The sequence below is a fragment of the Lepisma saccharinum genome, chromosome 2 (assembly GCF_977018435.1).
Source record: "Lepisma saccharinum chromosome 2, izLepSacc3.1, whole genome shotgun sequence".
Lineage (NCBI taxonomy): Eukaryota > Metazoa > Arthropoda > Insecta > Zygentoma > Lepismatidae > Lepisma > Lepisma saccharinum.
This window is the reverse complement of record NC_139230.1, coordinates 152,200,755-152,228,093: the sequence shown is the minus strand read 5'-3', so window position 1 is coordinate 152,228,093 and position 27,339 is coordinate 152,200,755. Positions and strand designations below refer to the sequence as shown.

The 27,339-nt window shown below is 37.9% G+C and overlaps 1 protein-coding gene across 1 annotated transcript in view; it reads left to right on the top strand.

The window, feature by feature from the left end:
* Window positions 1-27,339, top strand: part of LOC145983708 (inositol-pentakisphosphate 2-kinase-like) — a 325,632-nt gene that overhangs the window by 285,897 nt on the left and 12,396 nt on the right. The window contains exon 9 of the mRNA XM_083116761.1: window positions 19,792-19,850. Coding sequence (XP_082972887.1) covers window positions 19,792-19,850 — 59 coding nt within the window. The remainder of the gene's footprint in view (window positions 1-19,791; window positions 19,851-27,339) is intronic.

Sequence of the window (27,339 nt, the reverse complement as noted above, 5' to 3'; positions counted from 1 at the left end):
AACTGTAGAATCATTGGCAACAGCCTTTGAAATGAGCTTTATACGGGAATATATAGATATTAAATAATTCATATTTAATACAGAGCACATTTAGTTCTTAGATGCAGTGAAATTTTGCTTCTTACACACATGGTAGGTAACCTTTCCACTGAAATGAGCAGTGATGTTGACCTTCAAAAAGGACATTCTTTCCCTGGGTGGCGATTAGCTGTGAGATTTCTGAACTTCTGATGTAAAAAGTGGCTCCACAATCGCGTTCTGAATTAATTTTCAGTGAGCGGGAACCATACTCCCGAAGAGTGGGATGCATAAATATTACCATGTAAATTGCCCATCACCTTGTTCATTCACTGTTTTACACAATGCAAGTTTCAGTAATGGAAATAAAGCGCCAACGAAGCAGTCGACAACCTCATCAGCAACATTTCATCTCTCAAAAACGCGTACGATGTCGGAGACAAATGGTTGTAATTAGTGGTGGACAATTTGCCTAGTAATACTTATGTACCCCACCGTATATCACATTTCAAGGTTTGACACTGAAATATGGCAGTCGAAAAGGAAGAAGAGGGGATCGAAAGGATCCGTTGATCCCTTGACCGGAAATTGGCATCATTCATTTAATTTTTCTAAAATGAAACTTGTTATTTTTATAGTTGATAAGAGAAATAAGTTAATTTTCCAACATAATAACCAAACTAGAAATACTGCGTTAGATAGAAAAATTGAATGTCAGAATCTCTTGTTTTCATAATCTACCACTTAACCCAAAGGATAAATGGTTCCATGAGTTTTCAAAATGTTAAAAATGAGACTTTTAAGTGAGAACTTATGACTTGCAAGTTGTCGTTACCTTTTTAAGACTTTTTTGATCAAGATGTGTAAACGTTAATTACAACTGTACATTTGAGTGTATTAACGTACGAAATGTAGAAACGAAATAAATACTAATAGTTATGCTGGATATTCATCCTGTGAAACAAATACACATCTTTCTACAAGGATAAAATAATAATTTAGCAATACGATGAGTTTATTACTGTTATTGGTTCATAATGATCGTTATTTTATTATTATTTCTACTAATCAGTTTTATGCCCCCTCCCTACAGAGAGTTCTAGCGACGCCCATATAGTCCCGTTTGGACTTTTGATTTGATTTTTTATATTTAGCGTCTCGTCTCTTCCACTTCTGGATAATTGCGACGATGAAGATGAGTGATGAAATGATGACATTGATGCAGGGACACTCGTAAAGAACACCGATGCCCAGGCTTGGATTAGAACCTCCCGGGTTGGAATCCAGAATAAAGCATTGTTGTTGTTGTTGACTGAATTCATGAGCATTGGCCACAGCAGAGCAAGCAAACAATCCATATGATTATTGCAGCCAAAGGTAAGACGCTCTTAGAAAGTATTCATTGCAGCACCGCAGCCACCAGTCGGAATAAAAAACTGGTCTCTTCCTTAGCCCTTATTGTGTCCGCTCTCTAGCTCTGCGATTGTGCACAAGATGCTGTCTCATCAAGGGACGTGCAGCTCCCGTTATTCTTCTTAACAAAGTCCGGATCCAAATATGGCCTGCTTTGGGAAAGACTCAATGTACAGAGGTTAATATGTGATGCTGCTTTTATTTATACAAGGAGAACCCTACGTTAACAAAATGATCTTCTGGAAGCGAATGCATTATATTTTTTATCTGTCACTGGTAGGAGGATCTATTTTGCTAAACTGTTTGCATGATAAAGTTGAGAAGCATAATGTAAATCAAAACTGCTGGTTTCTTGGCTTTTCATTGCGTAATGGCTGATAACAGCATGAACCAAAACAGCACAGTAGTCATAGAGTACAAAATTAAGTACACAGTATTTTAAAATACAGAAGGGCACAAATTACGTCATATTGGAGCGTTCATAGAAAACGTTCCTATCACGAGGCCTGTGACACATGTTCACCAACAGAACGTCATATAAGCACGTCACTCACACACATACATTTGACACACATATGTTAGTGAAAAACATTGACAAAAAGTTATGGAGAATAAAACGAAACCAATAAGAGCGAATACACACACAGAGACAAAAAAATATCAACCGCCTAAAGTATTCTGACATTTATTGAGATTGTGTGCCAAGTTGTAAATGAATGCATTGACTGGTTCTAACACAGTAAAGTTGGAATTGTCTTATAATTGCGTCCGTGCGTCTTACATACATACGTTCACATGTAGTTCACTATTCTCACTGATACGTCATCATTGGTATTGGCTCAGCCATATTATTTATTTTTGCAGTTTTAATTGAGATTTAATTCTCCATTTTTTGTATAATGAAGGAGGAGACACGAATGAAAACTTTTAAAAAGTAAAGGCTGGAGGGGACACCACCCTGTAGCCAGTTATACATAGTAGCTAGTCTGTGTATTTTCCAGCCGAAATAATAAACATGCATGGAAATCAAAATATAGGAATTGTTCTATGTACCTTGCACTATTTGTTCACATAGTCACCAAGAAACAAACAAAACTAAAGAAAGGGGGGGGGGTGCGAAGTAGCCCAACCTCCACCCGCATACATTCAGGGGTATACACTTAGTGCCCTGGTGCCTTTAAGATAAACCAGGGCGTCATATCCGCGGAGTTTTACGGTTCCCCCGTTTTCTTTTTTCTTTTATTTCATAGTTCATTACAATACAATGATACTACAAAAAAAAATACAAAATACTTGATCGGATATTCGGGTAATCAGAACAATATACCGACTATTGTTAGTAGTTGGAGTTGATAGTAGATAAGAGAAGTACGAAATGATGGTATATCAAATATCACATAGTCACCACAACGGTTCAAACATTCGTCACATCCCACCACTAGTTTGGAGATGCTGCTGTTGTAGAATTCGGCCGGTTGATCGTGGAACCACCGTCGGACAACGGTCTTTGCTTCGTCGTCGCAAATGAACCTCTGTCCTGCCAGGAACTTCTTCAGTGGACCGAACACGTGGAAATCACTGGGAGCGAGGTCTGGACTATACGGTGCATGCTCCAGAATCTCCCATTCAAATGACTGAAGTATGTTGATGGTCCTGTTTGCCACATGAGGCCTGGCGTTATCGTGGAGGATAAACAACATTGTCCACATCGAAAATGCCTTGGCATTTTTTTCCTGATGGCAGCCCGCAGACGTGTGAGAGTTCCACAAGAGCTGTCAGCGTTGATGGTGTCACCTCGTGGAATGAAATCCAGCAGGAGTGGTCCTCGGCGATCCCAGAAGACCGTGAGCATCAACTTCCCGAATGATTTCTTCGTGGCAGGCGAATGTGGATGTTTCCACACCATACTCTGCTGCTTTGATTCTGGAGTGAAATGCAAAACCCACGTTTCATCTTCAGTGACAATGAGATCCAGGAAACTTTCACCCTCCTCGGCGTAACACTGCAAATGTTTCAGTGAAGCCATTAAGTTCGTCATCTCGGCTATTTTCGAACTCACGACACCACCACCGCACACTTCTCAAAACGAGACACTTGTCCCCATACGTCGGCTGCATTTCCCTATGGATCTCGATGGACGTTCGTAGAAAACGAATAACACTTCGCTGTTCGAGTACTACAGCCATCTCTGTAAATTGACAGCAGCGCCGTGCCGCGGAGCAGCCGAGCGTTAACGCTGGACCGTTCCAAGAAAATCCTATTGCATTGAATGTATATCTCGGTTTCTCAATCGTGGTAATATTTTGGCTGAAAAAGAATAGGGGCAAAAAAATTTCGATTTGCCCTCGTATTTTAGTCATCAATCGGTATATTATTCATCACATCACCGTTAACGAATTTTATACAATATCTATTTTTAAGCAAATAACAAACTTGCGACTCCTGTGGAAATATCTGTGTTGGGAGCAAGGCAATTTCTAGATCTATTCTATTGCTTTGAAATCTGACAATTTGATACGGTACAAGGAGTCGTGACAATTTTTATTTTCCAACGTTTTCTCTTTTCTCCTTGCTGGGCGCCTTCTTTGATTCGACGCCCGGGGTTTCTGCCTCACAGACACCCCTTCCCTTCTCTCCCCGTAGCTACGGCTCTGCCGACTAGTAAATATATTGAAAACTAGTTCTCAAAAGTAGAAACTAAATAAATACCTCCGATAGCTCAATTTAAATTTCAAATATATTAGTTTCAAGCGCTAAATTACGATAGTTCACCAAGTATTCAAAAGAAAATAGAGTTTAGTCAACTTCCGCAATACAGACGTTATTATCCTTTTTTTTTTCTATTTTTAAATTTGCTCCAACCTGAACAGGACTAAGCCAACCGATTCGTGGACAGTGACAGATTACTCAACTCTTGGAGGCATTTCCTCCAGCATCCAAATTGCCTCTTTCGAATCGGTTACTGTTCTTTTACCTTCCTTATTGAAGTTGCCGACATGGTACACCAGTTCTGCACAGGCAATGCATCAACTTGATTCCTCACTTTTTATGAATGCCTTTTGCCCCCCGCCTCTTCACTTTTTTTTTTTTTTTTTTTACCATCGAGAGCATTGGCGTTATATACATTGCCGGTAGCTTAGTGTTTCTTACATTCACTTGTTTTTGTACCCCGTTCCATCTTGGCAATGAAATACAATGGACGACGTAGGTTAACAAAGGATACGGTTGCATTTGTAATGAGAAGAGCATCTCTTGCAATTGTTTAATAAAAACTCTTTGAAAGTCGCATCGCAATTGTGCCTGCAGGTCAACAATCTTACCGAAATGGGAGGATATTGAAACATGCATGTGGCATTTGTTGCACAATGTCCTGTCGTTATATTTCTGCCAAAGTCTTCTTTCCTTACCATGAACAAAGTTCATGTAAGTAATGGATGAAAGGTGGATTAATTTGTACTTAAAACGCAAAAATGCTTGTATTTATGCACTATTCTTCAAGTTATCGTGCAAAAATATCAGCAACTTCCGCGAAATAAAAATTGTGTAAACCTTATATTATGTGGTTTACGCAAATAGACCTATGTGGATCATTGGCGGCGTCAGGCGGTGCGGTGTTTGAGATCAATGCCTCTTTCCACACCTCCAAACTTCTTCAAAATAATAATAATAATAATAATAATAAAGCATGTTTATATAGCTGTGTGCCCCGAGGTTTGGCGGGGATCATCATAAAAACTGTAAGTTCAGTCTAGGTCAACATCTGTGTAATACAACTATTGTTCTTGTACTACCACTTAGAAACAATTTGTTTTAAAGCAGTCGTAAACTATTCATTTCCTTCTGCTTTAGTTTATCTCTCATATACAAATATGAGAGAAATTGCTTCTTTATCTTTAATTTATTTCTATATTTGGTTATTTTGGAATATAATACATGTATGTTTCTGTCAACTGACGATAAAGTAGCAATGTCTAATCTAAGATTAGATGTCAGAAATAAGGTGCCAGAAATATTTGTATTTGGGAGGACACCTTTTCCAGCATCCTTGCGACAAGGTACGTGCTTATTCAATTGTAATTGTAACTGTAATTGTGAAAAGTGGAAACATTACAAAACAAGCTGTTTCTGTTACGGACTTCCTCTAACGCAATTTGCCGGGACCTGTTGCATGAAGGCGGCGCCGACCGGCCGACACGATGGCGGTGAACGACTGAAATAACCTCCCTGTATGTATGGCAAAAGCTGCCATGTAATCGTCACAACAGATGTAAAAATAAACCTTGCCAGGGGTCCCGGTTTCGAATCCCGGCCTGGGTATGGGTGTTTGTGAGTGTCCCTGCATAAATTTTCTTCATATCATCATTGATCCTCATCTTCGAGTTTAGCCAAAAGTGGCAGAAAATCGAAGTAAAATTAACGAAATCATTAAATCATGTAATATTAATTGGACTTCATTCCTTGCGTAGTGCTACTACTTCTAACTATTCTAACACTAACTTTCGTGAGAGTGAGAGCCCCTCTTTTCTCTTTCTCAGGTGAACAAATTTATTTTTGCAATTTCTTCCAAATCCTGTGCGTTAACCAACTTCTCCACGGCGCCTTTTGAGTCGGTCTTTCTGTTTGCTTGACTGTAGATGTCCACCATAGTTTAGCATGTGGATCGTTTTTGAGCTTCATTGCACACGTATCTATGATGTGTCTTAAGTGTTGCCGGATTAAAGCAGATTCTACTGGCCCTTGAACTTAGGTAGTGGATTATGGCGTTCATGCTTGACACAAAGAGGCTGCCACTAATTCGCAAGCGTCAGATTCGTGTACTCGACAATGAGATACAATAACGTCTGTTTTAATTAGTTTCCGTGAGAAATTTCGAGCTTGAACTCTATGGAACGTAATATACAAGGTCGACATTAGCATGTTGACGACGGGCATAAAGTCTGTTCCTTCTTCATTACAAGTTAATGAAACGATTCATAAATGTTGAATCATCTACACTTTGGAAAACATTTGCAGGTTGTGTCGAAGTTCCTCATAAATATTATTTACTTCGTTTAAATTATGCGCGGACACATACTCAAAAAATAAACCATCAATATATTCACTGATGACAATACATTGACGAAAGATAACATGGACGCATAGAATATGATTTTTCGAAAAATACGTATGTTTGTGAACTTATTGGAGTCTTTACTACTGGTGTTACAGTGCAGACTGAAGAAAAGGTATCAAGGCATGTGTATTGGTAGAGAAAAGTATTTTTTTTTATTACGATATTACGAAAATAGTCTTCTGTAGAAGGCTGTAGTATAAAATAAAACTGACGAAAAATTTGACCTATTAAATACACATCCATATATTCAACACATTACGCACACACACATATTACATAAACAAACACCCTGGCACACTTGGCGGGCTTTACATTGGGTGACGCGTAGTCCCATAGCTCTCCAAAACTATTCGGCTACTCAGGACAGGAACCAATGTATTGGAGAGTTAAAAAGATAGAGAAAGATGAAATGAACGAGTTATTTTTTCTACCCCGACAACCATCACAGCCGCCACTATGACTACATTACTCTACTACCGTTCAGTTTTTCCCCTCCTGGAATGTCAGTTGTTGTTTCATACAGCAGCAAGAACAGGAATTTGTTTCCTCTTGTGCCAAAACTCGACATACTTTATTTTATACACCATTTATTGACTGCATTCACAGACATTATAAGTACCATACAATGTACTATGTGCATACAAAAAGGAAGAGCTACCATGTGTCTGAAAGCTAATTGACAAAGTTAATAAATCGTTTCCTATTACGATCCAATTAGGTAGGAAACAATTATTGGTAAAAAAATCCCGACGAACAAGAATCAACACATTGGATGAAGACGAGCAAAAACTAAATCCACCTATCTATAGCATGTTGTAGACGGCAATTACCTAGAAGAATAAGCAAATATCTAATTGGGGGAGTGTAGGAAGGGAAAAGTAAATAAAATATAATTGTATAGAGGAAACAATACATAAAATCTTGTTAACAAAATAAATAAAGACGTAAGAAACAAGTACTAATACCAACTAACCAAATAGAACAAGGAACCAATGGAAGATTTAGTAAATCCTGTTAATGTTAATCAATTAATGTATAATGATTGATTCCAGAAACGAAAATAATTTCTCTGGATACACTTTAGCGATTTGTATATTAGTATACCCCTATCAGTTATCAGAGTAAAATCTTTTAACTTTGAAAGCGAATGTTAACCGGATACTGTGCATTAGTTGCTTTTTAATATCAAATTTTCCCAGGTGAGTGGTATCATCATCGGCAGTGTTAGAAATGTAGAATGTATAAGAGGACTGGGAATTCAGAACTATTTTCACTTTGTGAGATTTTTAAAATTATTTAATCAAAAACAGTTCTTTGAGGGTAAAGCACTACCAATTTATTCAAGTGTGTTGTCCTCCAACATTCCAAACGATAGGACCAACTCTGAAAATAGATCAAAATCGGAAATCGAGTCCAATACCCCTCGCAACGAAGACGAGAACGCCAAAAATGAGTACTCTTTAAGGAACCTTATTTTTTCCCTGCCAGTTTGACTACCAATAGTACATAAAAATGTGCATTTCTCTCCAGGTCGAATATAAAGAAGATAGCGCAACTTGATTGCCATCTATTCGAGTTCTTGAAACCCGATGCCGACATAGGAAAGCAACGATAAATAATCGAAGAACAATGCAATATAATACAATCCACAAAGTAACAGTTCATTTACCGCATATACAAGGCACGTCCAGAAAGTAAGTTCCGTTTGGTAATAAAATTAAATTGTGTACAGATACAGAAAAGTTATTTATTGCACAAAATTCTACAACTCTTAAACAACACCTTTTGACAGCAATCCTCGACGCTTATTCTGTATTATTATTATTGCGCAATACAGAATAAGCGTCGAGGATTGCTGTCAAAAGGTGTTGTTTTTCTTCACGACAACGCACGACCACACACTGCAAATGTGACGAAAAACCTCCTACAGGGATTTGGCTGGGACGTGTTTGACCATCCTCCGTACAGCCCTGACCTCGCTCCTAGCGAATTTCATCTGTTCTTACATCTCAAGTCTTTCCTTGGCGGTCAACACTTCAAAATGACGACGAGCTGAAAGAAACTGTTTCCAACTGGTTGAAGACACAGGCGGCAAATTTCTATGAAGAAGGTATACAAAAACTTGTGCCACGCTATGACAAATGCCTGCAAAATTTCGGCAGTTATGTGGAAAAGTAGTTTAAGAGTTGTAGAATTTTGTGCAATAAATAACTTTTCTGTATCTGTACACAATTTAATTTTATTACCAAACGGAACTTACTTTCTGGACGTGCCTTGTATATCGTCATCGCGACCCTTATCCAGTACTACAAACAAAGCAATTTCTAACGTTCCAGATTTCATACATCCAAAAATTTCCCATGCTCGTGTAATGATGTCCATAATATGAATAACAGCTTACGGTAAATTGATTGATTGATTGAATTGGTGTTTTATGTTCACTTTATGCACAGTAAGGCTAATCGGGACTGGACCTACAGTTTAAAGTGGGATCCGAACCACTATGTGCCTCCACCGGTTATCGAACCCGGGAGCTTACGGTAAATGTAAAGGGAATTATTGTCCTGTTAGTACTGTAGAAACTCGTGTTATTTCATTTGATGGATTTTATCTCTGCGGTACATGAAGAGACTATGCCAAGCGTGGGGAAGGAGAGGACATCCTTAGATGTTTAGCATGACAACTACTGCCCTCTCGGAACATACAAAAGAATCTTAATAATTATACAAAGCTTCACTTCAGATGTGCATGTTTCATGTTGTTTAAGGTATCTACTAACTCTGACTGCCGCTCCAAAATTTCCACGCTTCCCTCTGCACGTCTTGACGGTGAAGTTCCCAATTGTAAATACTGACTACATTTGTTAAAAATTTTAAAAGTTTACGAAGACCAGGCCTGTTAAAAAAAGCTATACGCATTATCCATATAAAAAAAAAAAACATATTTTAAAATTCATATACCGGGTGTCCCAGAAGTCTTTCCCTGATTACAAACTTTATTCATATCCGCTATATGCAATGTAGAGATGTGAAAGTGGTGCCAAAATGGAAAACTAACCAAGTTTATTTGTTGCAGGTTTCAGTAATGTGGCTGAGTGTAGCAGTGTCAGTGCCAAGGAATCCGGAATTAATGCTCTTGACATCGGGTGGCATCTTTCCATACAATGTTTCTTGGACTTGACAGGATTTGGGAATGAAGATAAATTCCAATTTTTAAATACCAACTTATTGATGGCAGTTATTCTAGACGAAAGAATTCCGTACATTTGAAAGTTCGTCTGCACTGTTATTGGTGACCGGGTCTCTTGATACCAGAGGACATGCTGAGCTTTTTCCTGATTTGTGAACATTTCCGGTTTTCTGGGCACTGACACTGCTACACTACAGCTACGTTACTCAAACCTGCAACAAATAAACTTGGTTAGATTTCCAACATTTTGGCACCACTTTCACATCTCTACCTTGCAGATAGCGGATATGAATAAAGTTTGTAATCAGGGAAAGACTTTTGGGACACCCGGTATATCCACTTAGGATTCTTTCAACTGCTTTCAGTAAACTGTAACATTGATCTCAACATGCTAACTTTCATTTTCAGATAAAAAAATTGATTGAACCTAAGAAAGAAATCCATTTATTTACGAAGTTTATTCTACAGAATCGTGCAACTTACAATTAATGCGATAATGTTAGATCTTCCGTGCCTATGTACCGTTGTTGTAAATCTATGTTATCAAGTACTTTGAAAGAAACTTGTCACAAATATTAGATTTTATAATGTACAAACAATGAAAAACACACAAGCACTGTTAATCTTGTGATATTACTTTGGCATATTTTTGAAAACTCGAATTTCGTGGTATTCATAACTAGTACCTTCTGAGGCGTTTCAATACCCGGTTTGACTATGACGATATCTTGTTCATCAAATTTAATTTTGTTATAATAAACGGTGCATAGAGTTAAAGTAATTCTACAAATATGCTGCGCCCTAGCATATCTACACATTTCATGTTAAGATGGACGTAACTCTACGTCCTTTATTACTACTCCGTAATCTCCCTACGTATGCTTCTGACAACACTCCACTGAGGTGGTTATGTTATGCCTATTTTGTTTTGCTTACGAATCTGAACAATTACAAATGAACAATCACTTCTCAATATAATGCTATTATATGCAATCTATATGTATTTAACGGCAGTGGTTCAGTCAGTAGGAGCTCTCACTGCCACGGAACCAGAGTTCGATTCTTGGGGTGGGGGATTTTTGGTGGCAATGTAATGCCATTGCATGTAACGGCTCTGGATTTCACCCAGCCTTTAATAAATGGGCACCTGCGGGGAACAATTTTGGGGTGATAAAGGCAATCGGAGCGCGGTGTTGATCACACACACATATGGCTGATATTGTCTAAGGTCCCATCCCACTTCAACATTCACTCACGGCATGTTGAAATGTGCAGAGGGTAAGCTTTACCTTTTGATTGATTGATTGATTGTTTGTTTTAAGTCCACTTTATGCACATATGAACTAATCAGGACTGGACCTATAGTTTAAAGTGGGATCCGAACCATTGTGCCATGTGTCTCCAGCGGGTATCGAACACGGGACCCCTTGAGGTAGCTTTACCTTTACCGATGTATTTAACTGATTGGTAATTATTAGACAGTAACTAGAGGTGAACTTTTGAAAGGTAGTGCCTGAACACATGGGGCTCTGTTTATGTTCGCCACAGTTTGGGAACCAATTGAAATAGAAAGATAATTCTTCAACTTGGCAATGGTCGGAAAAGAAACGGACCTGTTCGTGGAAATAAATGAAAAACAAATATCGCAGCGTTGCCTACGCAATAAAATATTATGACATCTCTGGAGCACAAAGCAAATCTTCATAATGCCGTGTCGCTCATCCCTTTGGCACATGTCAGCATAGAGAAAAGCCCATTCAAAGGCTTCAGAAAGGCTATTTGCGCAAAGACTGTGAAGAGCAAATAGGCATAACCTCGATAGGCGTTGACAAAGTTTCAACAAAAGCGTCTTCGGTCTTTCCGTGCCACGTTATATTAATTTTTTTTTTGTATAATTGTTACTGCGGATTGTTTCGGTCGCAGTACCGAGGTTAAGATTAGCACCGATCTTGTCTCGGTCTTGCGACAAAACTGAGAACGTGCAGAAAACCAGACTACAAATTAGGTCAAGGAGGCAACATCCGCATGAACAAGACAAGTTTGTAACTGACACCCATCCACGAATACTATACCATCTCTAATGTTTCATTAACAAGATCAAAACTAGTTTCATTCTCTCTGTATCAATATTCATGCATCAATACAATAAAACGAATAATAAAAACGAAATCGTTGTAGGATATATTCGTAAAAGAACAATAATTCAGTTTCATATACACTGTATTTTGTGATTCACTTAATTTTTATAATTCTTGTGTAGCCGGTCTCAGTGTTGCGTTATAGTGGTTAGCATGCCGCTCTGAAAAGTTTGAGATGCCTGGTTTCAATCTTTGCAAAACTCTACAAAGCCGTTTTAAATCTATTTATGAAGAGAGCGGCTAATCGGACCTGGACTAAAATTAAATCATACTTCTGGTCAATGTCCCCATTACGAATTGAACTCTGGACCCGCAGATTACAAGCAATTGAATATTTGTGTTCGTTCTCTTGTCTAGTTCATCAGGGCACCATGGCGTTAAACCTAGCACAGCCCAAAACGTGTTGCAAAATAACAATATCTAGACCTAGATTGCACGCCTGAGGTTGATGCCGTCCTTTGCATCAGATCTTCCCAGGACGTCCCACACGTGCTGCCAATAATTGCGTTGTCCCATTTAATTCGAAGCGCAACAAAAGGATTTTTGCACACCCGTGCGATGACAGGGACTTGCTTGCACCTCGTTGGCCAGCTGGTTCTACTTGGCCTCGATTCGAGTGACTCCTTGCCAGTAAAGACTCTGCACCTTGCATGCTTAATTAGCAACCTTCCAGTTCAATCGTCATCATCTTACCTCTACTTGGAAAGGACGCAACTCGTGTTCACCCACAAGATTTTTTGCTTATTTCAGGGCCGAATTTCTTAAATGCTTAGATTTTCATGAACTCTAGTGAAATGTTCTCAGAATAGTAATGCCCTAGATAAGTTCTAATACAACCTGAAGGTAGCGTAGAATGATTTCTCTTTCTGACGTAGAAAGTTACGATTCTAGTCCTGTGGCATGTTTCGAAGTCGTCTCCAGACAGAGTAAGTAATCAGTCTAGGTTGAATGATTGATTTTGCTTTATTTTACTTAGCTTTTGTGCCACTTTTGGATAATTTGCGAAGATGGGGATGAGTGATGATATGATGAAATTGATGAATGGACACTCACAAACATCCATGCTTAGACCGGAATTCCAACCCGGGATCCCTGGCGTCGTAGCGTGATGTGCTAACCACTCCGCCACGGGGGCCGACCAGTCTAGGTCCATAGCACTCAAATGCAGGCGGTGTTAATGACAGTTAAGCTCATTGATGGTAATCAGTGGCAAAGTTAAACTGTAATATGAGGGAAATGTGCTAATAAAGTTATTGGTTTCGATTTTCTTTACTTTACGTCACTTTTCTACCAACTTAGGATAATCGTTACGATGGGGTGATAAACTGATATTCTGATGAAGGGGAAAACGCGCATCCATGCCTTACTCAGGATTCAAACCTAGGGCGTCTGGCCTCATAGTCCGATACGATAATCACTCGGCCAGTTCTTGTTACTGAAATATTGCTTACAATTTATTGTTCATTCTAAATTCTAAATTGACAGATTTAAAATAGTTTATTAATCTATCTTTCTTCAAAATTGTTTTATACTGACATGTGCCTGACTATGGAAAATGATGAGTTAATTTAACGGACATACAAGATAACAAATAAGAAATTACTCATTGGGTTAGCCCTTGGACATGTTTTTTTAGGATGGTGAAAGGACATGTCCTCGGAAAACGGACAGTGGAGGCTTATTCTCCGGACTTTGGATAGAGAGGAATGGTATGAACTGGATGAACTCGCATGTATCCCCTGCTTCGTTTCTTTCTGCCACGTCTGTAGAACTGCCAGGTTTTCAACTATCACACCACAGAGTATCATCGTGCACGATGGTCTCGTCGTTAGATAAATAATTCTTCTGCATGCTGCCTGCCCTTTCCGGTAGGACTCTCAAGATGAAGAGCACACTTCGAAGACGCTTTCTCCCTAGTATAGCATTCCCAAATTGACTATGCATCAGGCATCACACGCTACCATGCGACAATCTTTTGGATTCGATATATGAACCTCTGTGAGGTTCCGAAACTTACCACTGCGCAACTTTGCATTTATCACCATCCTGAAGAACATGTCCATTTGTCCAAGGTCCAACCCGATGCCTTCCTTTGTCGGAAGAAGTGACGAGAAAATAGATTCAGTACCAGCAGCACGTCTAGGAAAAAGAACAGAATAGATCTTTTGACATGACGGTTTGCTGAAGAAGACTGTGAAAGTAAAGGGAAGAAAGACATAAGGAACTCCAAGATGTTTGATGAGAAATAGTGATAATGATGATGATTGTTAAAATTATAATTGAAGGGCAGAACCAAGGCATTTCCACTTATTATTAGTCTTATTATTAGTATTTAAGTTTCACATATTTAAGTTTGTTACCGGTCGGACAAATAGATTGATTTGATTTGATTTAGTTTATTTTACTTCGCGTTTTGTGCCTCTTGGCTAATTTGCGAAGATGGGGATGAGTGATGAAATGATGAAATTGATGAATGGACATTCACAAACAACCAAGCCCGACCGGGATTCGAACCCGGGACCCTTGGCGTCGCAGCGCGATACCACAGGGTCGGGCTCGGACAAATAGAGCCTCACCCACTGATATATTATACCATTTGTAATTATTCACCAGGACTTTGAAGACTTGTGTTGAAACTGTATCCAAATCACACTGGAATTAATACTGATAGGAAAGTATTTTTTTCCCTGAAAATATGATAAATATGGTATTTTTTTATAAAAATATGAGTGCAGTATTGCGCACTGGATTGAAATTAAGCTAAATCACTTGACTCTCCTTCGAGTATAGTGCGGAAATAAGCCTTTCTTGTAAGTGAATATACTCAAACTTCGAATCGACGTAAAGAAATGAAATAAATTATTATTTTCTCTGTTATCATGACGATAATTTTGTATGAAGTGGGGGAGGCTAACTTGGGAGTACAGTAATCGGAAAACACAGGATAGATATCACATGTTGGATAGCACAGGGAAAAGGCAACAATTATTAACCACCAGGAACATAAATGTGGCTAATGGAAGAGGTTCCTAAGAGCATTTCTCTTGAGCACAGCACTATGGGTGTGAGGCATTGGCAGTGGCTGAAGTTGAAAGGAATAGAATGATGTGGTGCTACACGAGAATGTTGAAGATCAAATGGGTAGACAGAGTAACAAATGAAGATGTTTTGAGACATGCACATAGCAGGAGAAGCCTGTGGAAACCAATCGTACAGAGAAGATAGAGGAACACCAACCTCACGGTTGAGCACTTGTGGAGATGAAGGGTAATTTTGTTACATTGAAAGTATAATTTCTATAATGACACGCACAATTACATTCTTCCGATCGTTTGAAACTTACACTCCATTGCTTATTACCCTGATGAAGCCACATCATACCGCTCAATAAAAGGAGTTGATACAATAACAGTGAAACACTAATATATTTGCAGGAAAAAGCGTTTATGTGATATAAAAATGACACGAAGTGGCGTATGGTTCTTTTGCTCCACTGCTCTTATTGTCGTTCTTGCTTCGTATATGATTTGAGCAATGTATTTTCATGGTTACTATGTATAACGTACAATAACGTTAGTTGCCTCTTTTGGGTCTATTACATACTTCTGGATGTATTTTTCCAGCCTTTTTCACATTTCATTACACATGAAGGAACAGCTAGCTTTTAGGAGACCTTGCATGCAAGGTTTTCTCAGCAAAGTCATAAAATGGAAATGGTTCGAAGTTTGTGAGAAGTTTTCTGATTTTTTCCCCCCCAGCAATTCTCTAGCTGCAGCTGAAGGCATTCATATCTTACCAGGCACGAGATGATAAAAGCAAAGCCTGTGAAATTATTCGAAGATCGCCCCAATACTTCTATATCTTTGTGTTACGGTTTCCAGAATATGCAGTTTGAGGGAAAAGTGTCAATAGGTCAATAAATGAGACGCGTGTGTGAATTTTTTATCTAGCTCTGTGGTTTGTAATTACATTTAAACTACCAAGTATAGTTTTGATGGTGAATTGCCAGATATTGTGGCGTTGCTCTATATACTCGCATCCTTTATTATAACTCGTAATTCTTGAAAACTTTGCATTCAGTTAACTGTAAAATTTATCTCGCATAGAACCACATTTTACATTTGAAATAGTAATGTAGAAAGGACTTGTTCCCTGTGCTTTGTATCTTGCCATGAAGTCAAGAACGGGATGTGAAAGTGCGGAGTCACTCATTCCCGATCTCGGTCACAGTGAACTTATCGGTGAACCACAAAACCGCTTATGCAGTAACGCCCATCTCAGGAATCGAAGCCTGGTCTCCTGCGTAACCATCAAACTAACAACTGACACGACTATTGCGGTTCTTAATTTTCTCTGTGGTGCGTTTCTTCCTTTTTAAACATATTTTTCGTAGTTGTGGAACAGTCGTGTGAACACGAGCATAGCAAACAAGCCATTTTAAAACGTTTTGTTATAACCAGAAACTAGAAAGCTTCTTTGCAGGGGGTGGATGTGAAGTCAAGGACAAGGATAATATTGATGAAATTAATATACAAATAGCCAGATAAACGAAAACAATGAAATGCACGGTGGAAGATTGCTTTACTCATAGGTTGCAAGTTATAGGAGTCTCGGCTTTTTTTTTTTCCAGTAAGCTCCTAACAGCCGCAGTTTATTCCTGATTACAAACATGATGAAATGCCAATGCCTCGCTCAGGACTCGAACCGAGGACTTGGTATTAGAGTGTACCAACAGTCGAAATTGGAAATGTTATTGGTATACTTTGGCTGTCGGTTTTTAACCTGATCATCACCTCTTGAACGCATGCTATCAACGTCTAATTACTAGGCGTCCACTGTTTTATCATTAATTACTACTTACCACTGTTAAGTAGTACTTACTTAATTGTGCTCGCAAGTAGTTTCTCATCGTGGAACCATTCATTATGAACAAGGATTCAGAAACATCCCAACATCTTTTTCCTCCTGGAAAAATGTTTCAGTAAATGTTTTAGAGACACACCGAATGCTATAGGAAAGGTTCATGCAATGTTTGTTGTAGCCTATCATGAGCAAAAGGAATCACACATTAAACGCTGCCCGAATCGGTTCGAGACGGACATAAATTTTCTGACTTCCTAAATTTTCTTTTACGAAATACAGGCTCTTATTTTTAGGAGTAAGACTTTAGATGCATTCGAAAGCCAAATATGGCTGGCTACACGCTTACAGATGTGTTCATTTTAAATAAATGCTGATACGTACTCGTGTAATAAAGTAGTCCGGAGAACTGTTCTTGGTAATTAGATCTCTATTTTCATTCCTTAACCCCCGCCAGCCTCCTCAGTTTCTAGGAATTTTAAAGTGGAACGAGCGTTGAGCGTCATTCATCATAAAATATGTTTACTTCTTTCTGAAATTACCAGGTCGTTTGAACTTCTACTCGGTGACCTATCATATATGTATCTGATGGTTCTGATTGGTTGTAAAACTGATTGAACTGGTTTTGGAGCATTTCTGAGTATCATTACTTAATTTTCTTTCTGTTGCTGTTTGTTTTTCCGTCATACTAAGCTCATAAAGAATAGAGACATGGTGATGTTTAATAATTATTAGATCTTGAACTGGCAGTGAAGGTCTTTTCCAGGTTATTCCACTCTGTATCTGAATAAATGACGTGAAAGCATCTCGGGACGGGCTTTCTTTTTTGTTGAGTATTTGTTTCTCTGTAATACGTGGAAAAAAAAACAGAACTCAATTTTTAGTCATCTTGTTGCTTGAAGCAGTAATAATCACCTTTTCGCCTCTTCCTCAGAATTTGTGTCCGTTATCCCACCACTGCAGTAGACAAAACACATTTTTCTCAATGCCACATGATTATATATTCACGACACCAGTAGCGGATTTACGATTTCATTTCGGAGAGTTTTCTTTCTCTCTCAAGGCATTACAAGTAATTTTTGAAAACGAGCACTTGCTATTAAACCATATATATTTGTTTTTCAGTTGGGGGAATACACCCCTGCATTACTTGCGTGTGAACCTAATTTTCTTCCTCCTTCAATTATAGACGGCAGGGGAGGGAAGTGCATGATGTAATAAATTGATTCGATTTGATTGTTTGGTCTTACTGTTAGTTAACATTAAATTCTTTCAACATATTAGCTTAGCATTGACAAGGGAATGAAGGATAATGTCTAAAAGAAATTAAAGAAACTAGGAAACGAAAAGCGACTGTGTTCTTCGTAAACTCTACAGTTTCGACTTTATCTTGGTATGGCTGAGAAATTACCACGGAGAAATCGTAACCTGCCGAATCCGAGTCTCTTAGCCTAATCCTTTACTGTAAAAAATCAGTATCACTCTAGAATATATTCTTCTTTGGAAAGGGGCTGCCATCCTTAGGCCCTTCTGATGCCACCTCTCTGTCTAATGGGACATTCGTCTTTGCTATTTACTACCACTGTGAGCCATCAAAGAACGTGAAATTTAGCTTAAAATTATACGCTATGGGCTTAATTTGAATTTCCTCAGCGAATATTTTATGTCACCGAAGTAGAGCAAAGCTACTTGTAAACATGGACGTTGTAAAATCTCTGTTTCCATCTTAGGTTCTCATCTGTTTGAGCCACAACTGATACACGAGAATCATAGATATATTTTTTTTAATTTCCTTGCTTTTTTGTGCTCAGTAATAAAATCCTTGTTAAACTATTCTGCCATTGCCAGAGACTAATTTAAAGCAAGAAGTAGCAGTGAAAGGAAGACCGTCTTATGCCTCAATGCCACGATGATACGTAACGGTTCATGAGAGCGGATTCGAAAAATTTCCGTTATTCCTTGAATGAAAAAAATGCCTGGAAGGATTCCCAATAACAGAAAACGTACAAATGAATACGTTGGTAAGATTTCTCCGAATGACTTGTATTTTCTTACACTGTTATTAAACATTGTTGTAATCTTGTATCTAAGTTGGACTGAGGATATAAAATCCTACATCATAGTCATTTCTGAGAAACAAACACTATAAATAAATAAGGGTTATTTCTACATGTTACGTATGGAAATTACATTTCCTTCAAAGTAAACATTTTAATCTGGTTTCTTTTTCCGGTCTTTAAAATTAAATAGTCGCAGCCACGAGACTGAAGTACGAATAGTGATAGTGAAGACTTCTCAATTCACGTGATCGAATATTTTCCTGGATTCAAAACTTGAACCTCAAACTTCATGATGCGAAGTGTTGACGTCTGTGATATAGAGGATGGCAAATTTTGTGCATCGAGTATGCTACTTTGGATGACTAAACTACAGGTACTAATTTTAAGAACTTACTTGCCTATTGGTAATTGGCAATTGTATGTGTTCGGGGAGAGGGTGTGTGTAATGGAAGTTATAAGCATATTCAGTATGGGTCCAACACATTTCTTTGAACGTATGTAGTCACGGACACTTCGAAGTGTCCGTGACTACATAAGTATCCCATTGGAAGTTAATGGGATTATTACAACCCAGAATTTGAAATTGGTTGACATTTAATATGGTATCTTTAATTTTACCCAGCTTGTAGCTATAGGTTGATAATTTTTCATAATTAAGCAAAGAATGGTACCAATACAATACACTACAATACATGTGTAATCTACGAAAAAAGAAAAAAAATGTTCAGACGTAGTGTAGACTGTTTCACTATATCTGGAATAACATTAAGTAGGTTTGTAGTTGTAGATTAGGCACACACAGGAGTTGTACTACGTAGAAATTAAGTAGGTTTGTTTCTTATCCAGACTTAGAAGTACTTTTCGGTGGATTCTATCATTGGATCATTACAAATCGTGAAATGTAAAATGGCTTTAAATATAGTGTGATCTCACTGTATATGATTACTTACATATTACGTATAATAGTAATACACTAAAACTCTACTTTTCCCTCTTGCAGCAGGAAACAGGGAGAATTCAGTGCCGTAGTTCCTACTGTCCGCTAGACCTGTTCTCAGGGTAAGTATATCCAAATATGTTACCTAAAAATAGTTTCTCCTTGTGTAGTGATCACGCATGTGCATACACCTGAATTCAAGAAATGAGTCTTTAATTTTCAGCATAACTCTGCTATCTCAAGAGTGTTTGTTAAATAAATTAACTTGTTATTAACAGTTATTAATTTCGTAAGATTTAATCAAAGAAATAAATATGAGAATTTACTTTTTCTACTTTCGTCAATTCTTTTTATTTTCGAATCGGAATAAAATTGCACTAAGAAACAAACATTGCACTAAAGTAAATGCTTTTCGAAAACGAATTGCTTCATGTAAATTCTAATATTTTCGTTAAAAGTATTTTGTCCTTCGTGTTCTTGAAATCATGTATACATTACCCACCTCGTTCGCCCATTGAAATGATCTGAAGTGAATGCATTTTGCTTGGAGTCACGGATTTGGTACTTTTACAGACTTTCTTTTACTGCTTTCACATTCTATATAATTTTTGTATATAAGTAGTTAGGTACCTTGAAAGAAAACTGAAATTATTTGTTTCCGTGTATACCTACAGTGTTGTGGGAAGACACTCCCCATAACATGTAGGACCAAATCGAATTAGATTTAATATACACTGCGTGAGAACGGATGGAATATTTAGCTATGTTCTTATTGCTTTAGCGTATTTAAGTTTAAGAAAGATCTCATTACTGGGTAGTGCAGTCAGTTCTGAGGACCGAATTAGTTCTCACACTATCCGTATTGTTTACTATTTGTATCATTTCCATTATAAAGTACATAAATCGACCCTGGTAATCCAAGGTGTCCAAGGTTCCCATCCTCCAAAGCCTATGATGCACCTCCACCCTAAAAATGATATCAGTATTGTTTCAGGTGCACGATATCCTTTACACCAAAAGTGGTAAAGCTCACTTGGAAAACACAATTTTCCTGTTCTCTATAAGTTTGAAATGCATATTTGCCATTATTTATTTCTCGGTTCTATGTATTAATTTTTAATGCATTTTTATGAAGTATAATGTGTACAATTATTACGCCATACACAGAATCGTTAGTGCAGTAATATTTATAATAGAATAGCATACTAAAATTGGTGCATGTTCTTTAAATATAGCCTAATACAACACCAAGACAAAGCATTAATTTATAACTTACATGTTTAATCAATACTGAGAATATGTTTAGGTCTCGTAATTCTGCTATATCATGTAAAACATTGGTAATAAGTTCATCTAAACGCCAGAATCGTATTTCCAGATTTTCAAAATTCCCCTGCACGTGTTTTTAGTCATCATGGGTACCTTGTATGTCACATAAATATGAACAATTATTTCAAAAGCAGAATTTACGGTATGAACTTAACGCAACTGTTTTGGAGAAAGTTGTAATGGGAGCGAAGCGAGCAAGAATTATTTTTTGTAATTCCTTGCCAACTGGCAATACTATTTATTTAATAGAACAAGAAAAAAACAACTTTAATGTGGAGGTGTTACATTTGCTATTGTCCAAATTTGTCTTTCTGTTTTTGTTCTTTCGGCACTCTCATTGCCTCGGGGTGATCTTCCACCAGAAACAACTGCTCTGCATGCGCACTCTCAAATCAGACGTTCCAGGTTCGAATTCATGATGATACAGACCTTGTATATCAGCCATAAGGAATAAATCGTGCACTTCGCTTGTAATAAAATGTTAAGATCTGTTTCTTTTCAAACTGACATTAATGCTAATTTAATATGACGACGTTAAATAACCAAAAATCAATAAAAAATCAATCCAGCAATCGATCCTTTTTGCGAAGATAATATAAGTGGTTGTGAAACTATAAAAATAATAAATCGTTTAGTATTTACTATCAAATTTCTATTATGTTTGTCCCCCTCAAAAATTTCCACGATGAAGCGCGCTTCATGAGACCCTCCTTTTGTCCTTTGTCCACCCCTGGGTGTGCTTGTGAAAGGACGAGTTCTGCAATCGACACTGCAAGTGTTCCGATCCATGAATGCTGAATGTTGTGTCTCCGTGTTATACCTGGGTAAAATATTTTCAGCAAAAGAAGCAGGGAAGAAAGTGAACATAATCTGACAACAATATTGTAAGTGAAGAAATACTTTTAAAATTAGATCTGTTATTAGTGCATGAACTCCCAAATGTTCCACACTCTAATCCCAGCCTACGCATTGGTACTCCTTTTTGAACGTATTTCATCAATGATTAATTCCTAATCCTCATCGTTGCGATTATCCAACCGAAGAAGAAAATCTACGTAACATGTGAAAATTGCAAATACACATAGAACCTTTCCATCAACAACACGTGTAGAATAAATCCACAGCCATGATATGCTATTTCCAGGTGTAAGTGGTACGTGGCTTTACATTATGTGCAAAATCACAATCTGATGAGGGTCTAAACTAGACGACATAGTCTTTGCGTCTTCAGTGCTTTTATTGGATATGTGGCAGTTTCTACCCATTATTTTAATTAAAATACAGGCTTTATGAGCGCCATAGAAAAGTGGAAAGAATCAGATAGAACTTATTGATTATAATGTTTAAGAGCCATTATTTTGAAATTTGAACAAAGTGAGATAGTTGCATTTTTTTGTTTGGCTTAATTTGTTTATATGTTGAAGTATCTGTCACTTTTGGCTAATCACTACAAGAGAATGAGTGATGATATTATGAAATTGATGAAGCGACAGTCACGATCATGCCCCGACCGGGATTCGAACCCAGGATCCCTGGTGTCATGGCGTGCTGTGACAACCACTTCACTACGAAGGTCCACTCCTAGGCCTACCTGAATTGAAATTGGTTTATTTTGGGAATCTCGCACACACAGCATACTGCTACAAGTACAGACTTTTACAAGAAAGTTATGTTTTTTTTTTTTTTGGTAGAATAATACAGAATATTTTACAAACATACTCTTATCGCAATACAGACAGTGGCGTGCTCAAAGGGGGGTGGGTAGTGGAGATCATAACACCCTTTTGGCTCAGTAAAAAGGATGTCAAAGGCAGGAAAAGATGGCAAAAAGATGTCTGGCTACTAAAAAATAAATCGTATAGGTCCCCCCTCACCTTTCTAAAGTCATTGGTACGCCACTGTACATAGAACTTGGTTGAGCTTTGTTTTTAAGCCCACTTTATGCACAGGAAGGATAATCGGGACTGGGGACATGCAGTTTAGAGTGGGATCCGAACAACTTGTACTTCAACCTTCCATCCAATCCCGGACACCGTGATTACAATGAGGTGACGTTATTACTACGCTATCCATCAAAGAAACAACCTCACTTCCACGTAGTACACCCTGGACTGCATTTTGCAGACGAACGAGGCTCTGGCGACTGGCACTATGGACAGTATAATTTTGTGTGTGTTGTCCTGTTTTTTTGTCCTTTTGTGTGCCTCAGCTTTTAACGAAAGTCAGAAAATTTTAATATTTTAGTAACACGACACTGCAATTATGCTATTTTAGTTATGGTAAGGGGCTGGACCCATATAATGTGACGGGTGCAAAATAGTCAAAGTGCTGACGCACCCAAAATTTTAAATTCAAATCAAATCAAATCCATCAAAGAAAGAAAAACGAAAACTGTCCAGCAACTTATCAAGACATGGACTGTTCTATTTGGAATAAAGAAGGGGAGCAGAAACGGCTGTTACACTTTCTGATAGAGAAGGAAGTGTGATAATTTACATTATTTTTTTTCTCGAAAATGAGACGAGGCCCCAAAGTTTCTTCATTTCCATGTGTTAGTACACATATTCAGCTACAAGATGGCATACTTAGTTTATTTTTAGCTTGATGCTGTTTTGAGATAAGCCTAATTCTAAAGTTGCGGATTTCGTAATTTTTTAGGATTTAAAGGGTTATATCTGCTAACAGCATCAATATGCAAGTAATGTGCTATATCAGGTGGCTTGTCCTAATAGAGAGCTTCAATGCCCAATAAACAAATCTCTGGGGGTACTGTTGCTTAACCAAGATATTAAGGACCGAAAACAGGAACAAACTGCATTTTGGATCTTTTTTAGTTGCCACATAACAATGGTAATAATGCCCCATCAAAACCATTGAATGTATATAAGCAAACAGTCTTATATTAACAGTATATAAAAAAAAGAAGTTTGGGATGGTGTTGCTTTCCAAAGATACCGCACTCCATTCTTACTCATGTTCACTTTTCATGAAAAATGGAGGGTATGACCTTGAACTGCAACATTTTCTACAGGGGAAGGAAAATGTTTTCAGGGTTTTAATTTCTTATTACCTAGTTCAACATATAAAAAAATCACGGTTATAAAAAAATTCAACTATCCAAATATCACTTTTTTTGTTCGAATTACAAAATAATGGCTCTTAATTTGTTACGCATATCTTTTCTGTATAAGTCAATAGTAAAGCATTCGAGCTTTGTTGAACAGATTGTTAATAAACATTCATGACCTCTGAATATTATTTTTACCTCTGGTCGCAGGTTTTATGCGGTTCAGCCCGAAATAACTTAGACCCCTCCCCCATTTTTGCTGCATAAGTACATCCTGTATATAAGAGTATACATTTCGGGGAGAAATGAGCTATAGTAAGCGTGACGTCATATCCAAGTAACAATTTCTTGGTAGAGATAAGCAGACACAAATAGATCAGATTCTTTTCACAAAGAAATAACAATGAAATAGCTAGAAGCGCAATGTAGGCGGTGTGTTCTCAGAATTGCTCTGCTGGAAGTACTATTTTAGAAGAGCAGGAAGCCAAGGCGAGCACAAAAATATGAGATTGTGTGCACCGATATTATTTTACGTAAACATAGGAAGTTGCTTCTCCAAATCAGAGGCATTGTATGTACTTGATACTACGTTGTATACAGATGGAATCTATTCCAGTGCTAACAACATACCCAATCTTATAAGGTACTTTGAACGGGGACACCCCCGTAGTTAATGTTACAGTGATTTGATTTTTGTTTTTTAACATCGCTTTTTTATCACTTTTGGCTAATCGCGATTATGAGTGATTATATGAAGAGGTTGATGACTTGATGAATTTTCTTTATGACATTTTAAGCTTATTTGGTTTTTGAATAATGTTTCAACACAATGTAAACTGTATATTAAACCAGTTCTCATTGAGTCTTCTCCCAATTCCCTCTTTCGATATTAATAACGTTTAACAGTAACCCAACCTACCTTATACATTTTGACATTGCAAATAACGAAGGCGCTGAACTGTCGACTTCTTAGAAAGATTTGGGTTTATAGTTTCATTGCGGGGTCATTGCTTTTATCGTTGTAGTTACTGATTATGAGAACAGAATATTCCTTCATTTTTATACACATGCTGGTCTGGAATCAAATAATCTTATATGTTGAGACGATATGGCTCTTAATCTCCAAGCTCCACATGACTTCATAATGTGCATTAAATTTGTTATCAAGAGTGCCCATTCCCCCTTTCCTCCAGGTTATGTCATAATCCCATGAAGTATTTAATTACGACAGCGTGTCTACTATCCTTTTATTGAAAGTCCCTTTTTAGCTGCGGGGCAACTAGTAGCAAAAGTGACTTGAAATCAGTTAAGGTAAATTAATTACTAAGGATTATTATTTTGATTTCCCTTACCCCCTTCCTCACCGCACATATTGCAACATTATTTCAAGGTTTGATTTGATTGATTGATTTATTTGATTTATTGTACTTCGTCTCTCTGTCATTTTTGGCTAATTTTGAAGATGAAGATGATACAATTGATGAATGGACACACTCAAACTCCCATGTCCAGACCGGGATTCGAACCCGGGACCCCTGGATTTGTAGCGCGATATGCTAACCACTCCACCATGGAGGCCAGCATGATTTCAAGGTGTAAGCTTTTTTTACATATTCTATTAGAAAAAAAATATATGCATGTTGAGTTTTATATCATTTGAAGGTCCCCTTAAATTGTACCCCCTTCTTCCTCTGTAGGCACCCCAGCTTGTTATTGCCTTATTTTACTGAATGTTTCATTTTCATTTACAGAATGTAAGTAGATACAAAATATTATGTGACGTGATCAATCTGGACTAGAATGTGTTCTGTGCGCCATATGGAGAAGATATAGAACATTTACTGTTGGTAGGAATTCTGCTTTTGCCAGCTGTTTACTTTAGTGAAAAATGGTAATTTATATGAAATGTGTGTGTAGTGATGGAAGCACAGAGAGCAGTTCTTGAACCTTACTTTTTTGACCTCTTCGTACTTTTTGTTATCATGATAAATATATTTTTGAAATAAAAACCAAGTTGGAAACTAGTCTACATCCGCAATTAGCAAGTTTAAAATCAGTTACCGAGTCATGCCAATTTTTTTCCCAATAAATTCAGGTCTTTTGATCCTGTTTTTCTTGTGTTGATGCTTGTTCAACCAGATCCACAAGCTCACCGCTTGTGGACCGGTGTGTGAAGAAAGCAAGACCAAAACTTGTACGATTGAAGAAAAAGAAACTGTCGTATATGTTCACACATGTCCGTAGCTGCTTTTTGTGTGCAGGAGAGAGAGTGTGTTCCTGCATACCCACATGTTTATAGTCCAAGCAGGTTCTCGACTTAGTTTATCGAATTGTGAACCGTGAAGTGTTCTTGTTTACAATGCTCTGATTAGTTCTCGGGAAGAAAGCTACAGTGTTTCTCTACCTGTTGCACAGGGGCGGCGCCAGAAATTTTCGACCGGGTGGGCAGAAGCTCCTTATTGATAGATTAGGGTGGGCAGTATAAATGTAAGACCATATATAGATTATATGGTGTATGTAAGACGTATGTATCCCCCCTCTCTTACACTCCCGATTTTCTTCTTACTTCTTTTCCCTTCCATTTTCTTGTTTTCTTTTTATTCTTTTCTAATCTATTCTCGCATCTTCTTCCATTTCCTTTCGCTTTGTCTCTGATGGACACAATTATTTCAAGGAAGTGTTTACCCATGCGCAGCCATACATTCTAATCACATTCTTTCATGCATGTTAATACAGTGAAATAAATGTGAATTAGGTTTAAGCTTGTGTTGCAAATACACATACTTGACAATGATAGAAAGTGCGACGGTAGATAATCGTGAAGATTAAAATGCATGTTCCTGAGTTGGCCGCGGTGGCTCAGTCGGTAACGCCTCTGACTACCATGCTAAAGGTCCCGGGTTCGATCCCCGGCCGGTTCAAATCCGGGAACTTTTCTAACGGTGGAAGCGGCCCCGGCGCCCACCCAGCGTCGAATAACATGGGTACCTTGGGGAAACCCTGGGGGGTAAAGGCGGTCAGGGACGTGATGCTGATCACATCACCCCCACTCACGACCGGATCAAGAAAGTGTGGGACGTTACCCCCACACTCCCTATACGCCTTCATGGCGTGGTGCTATGCACAGGGGAGGACTTTACCTTTGTTCCTGAGCGTAGTATTTTCATCGTATGAATTCTTGACTGAAATACTTTTATTACTCTTTGGGGGTTACA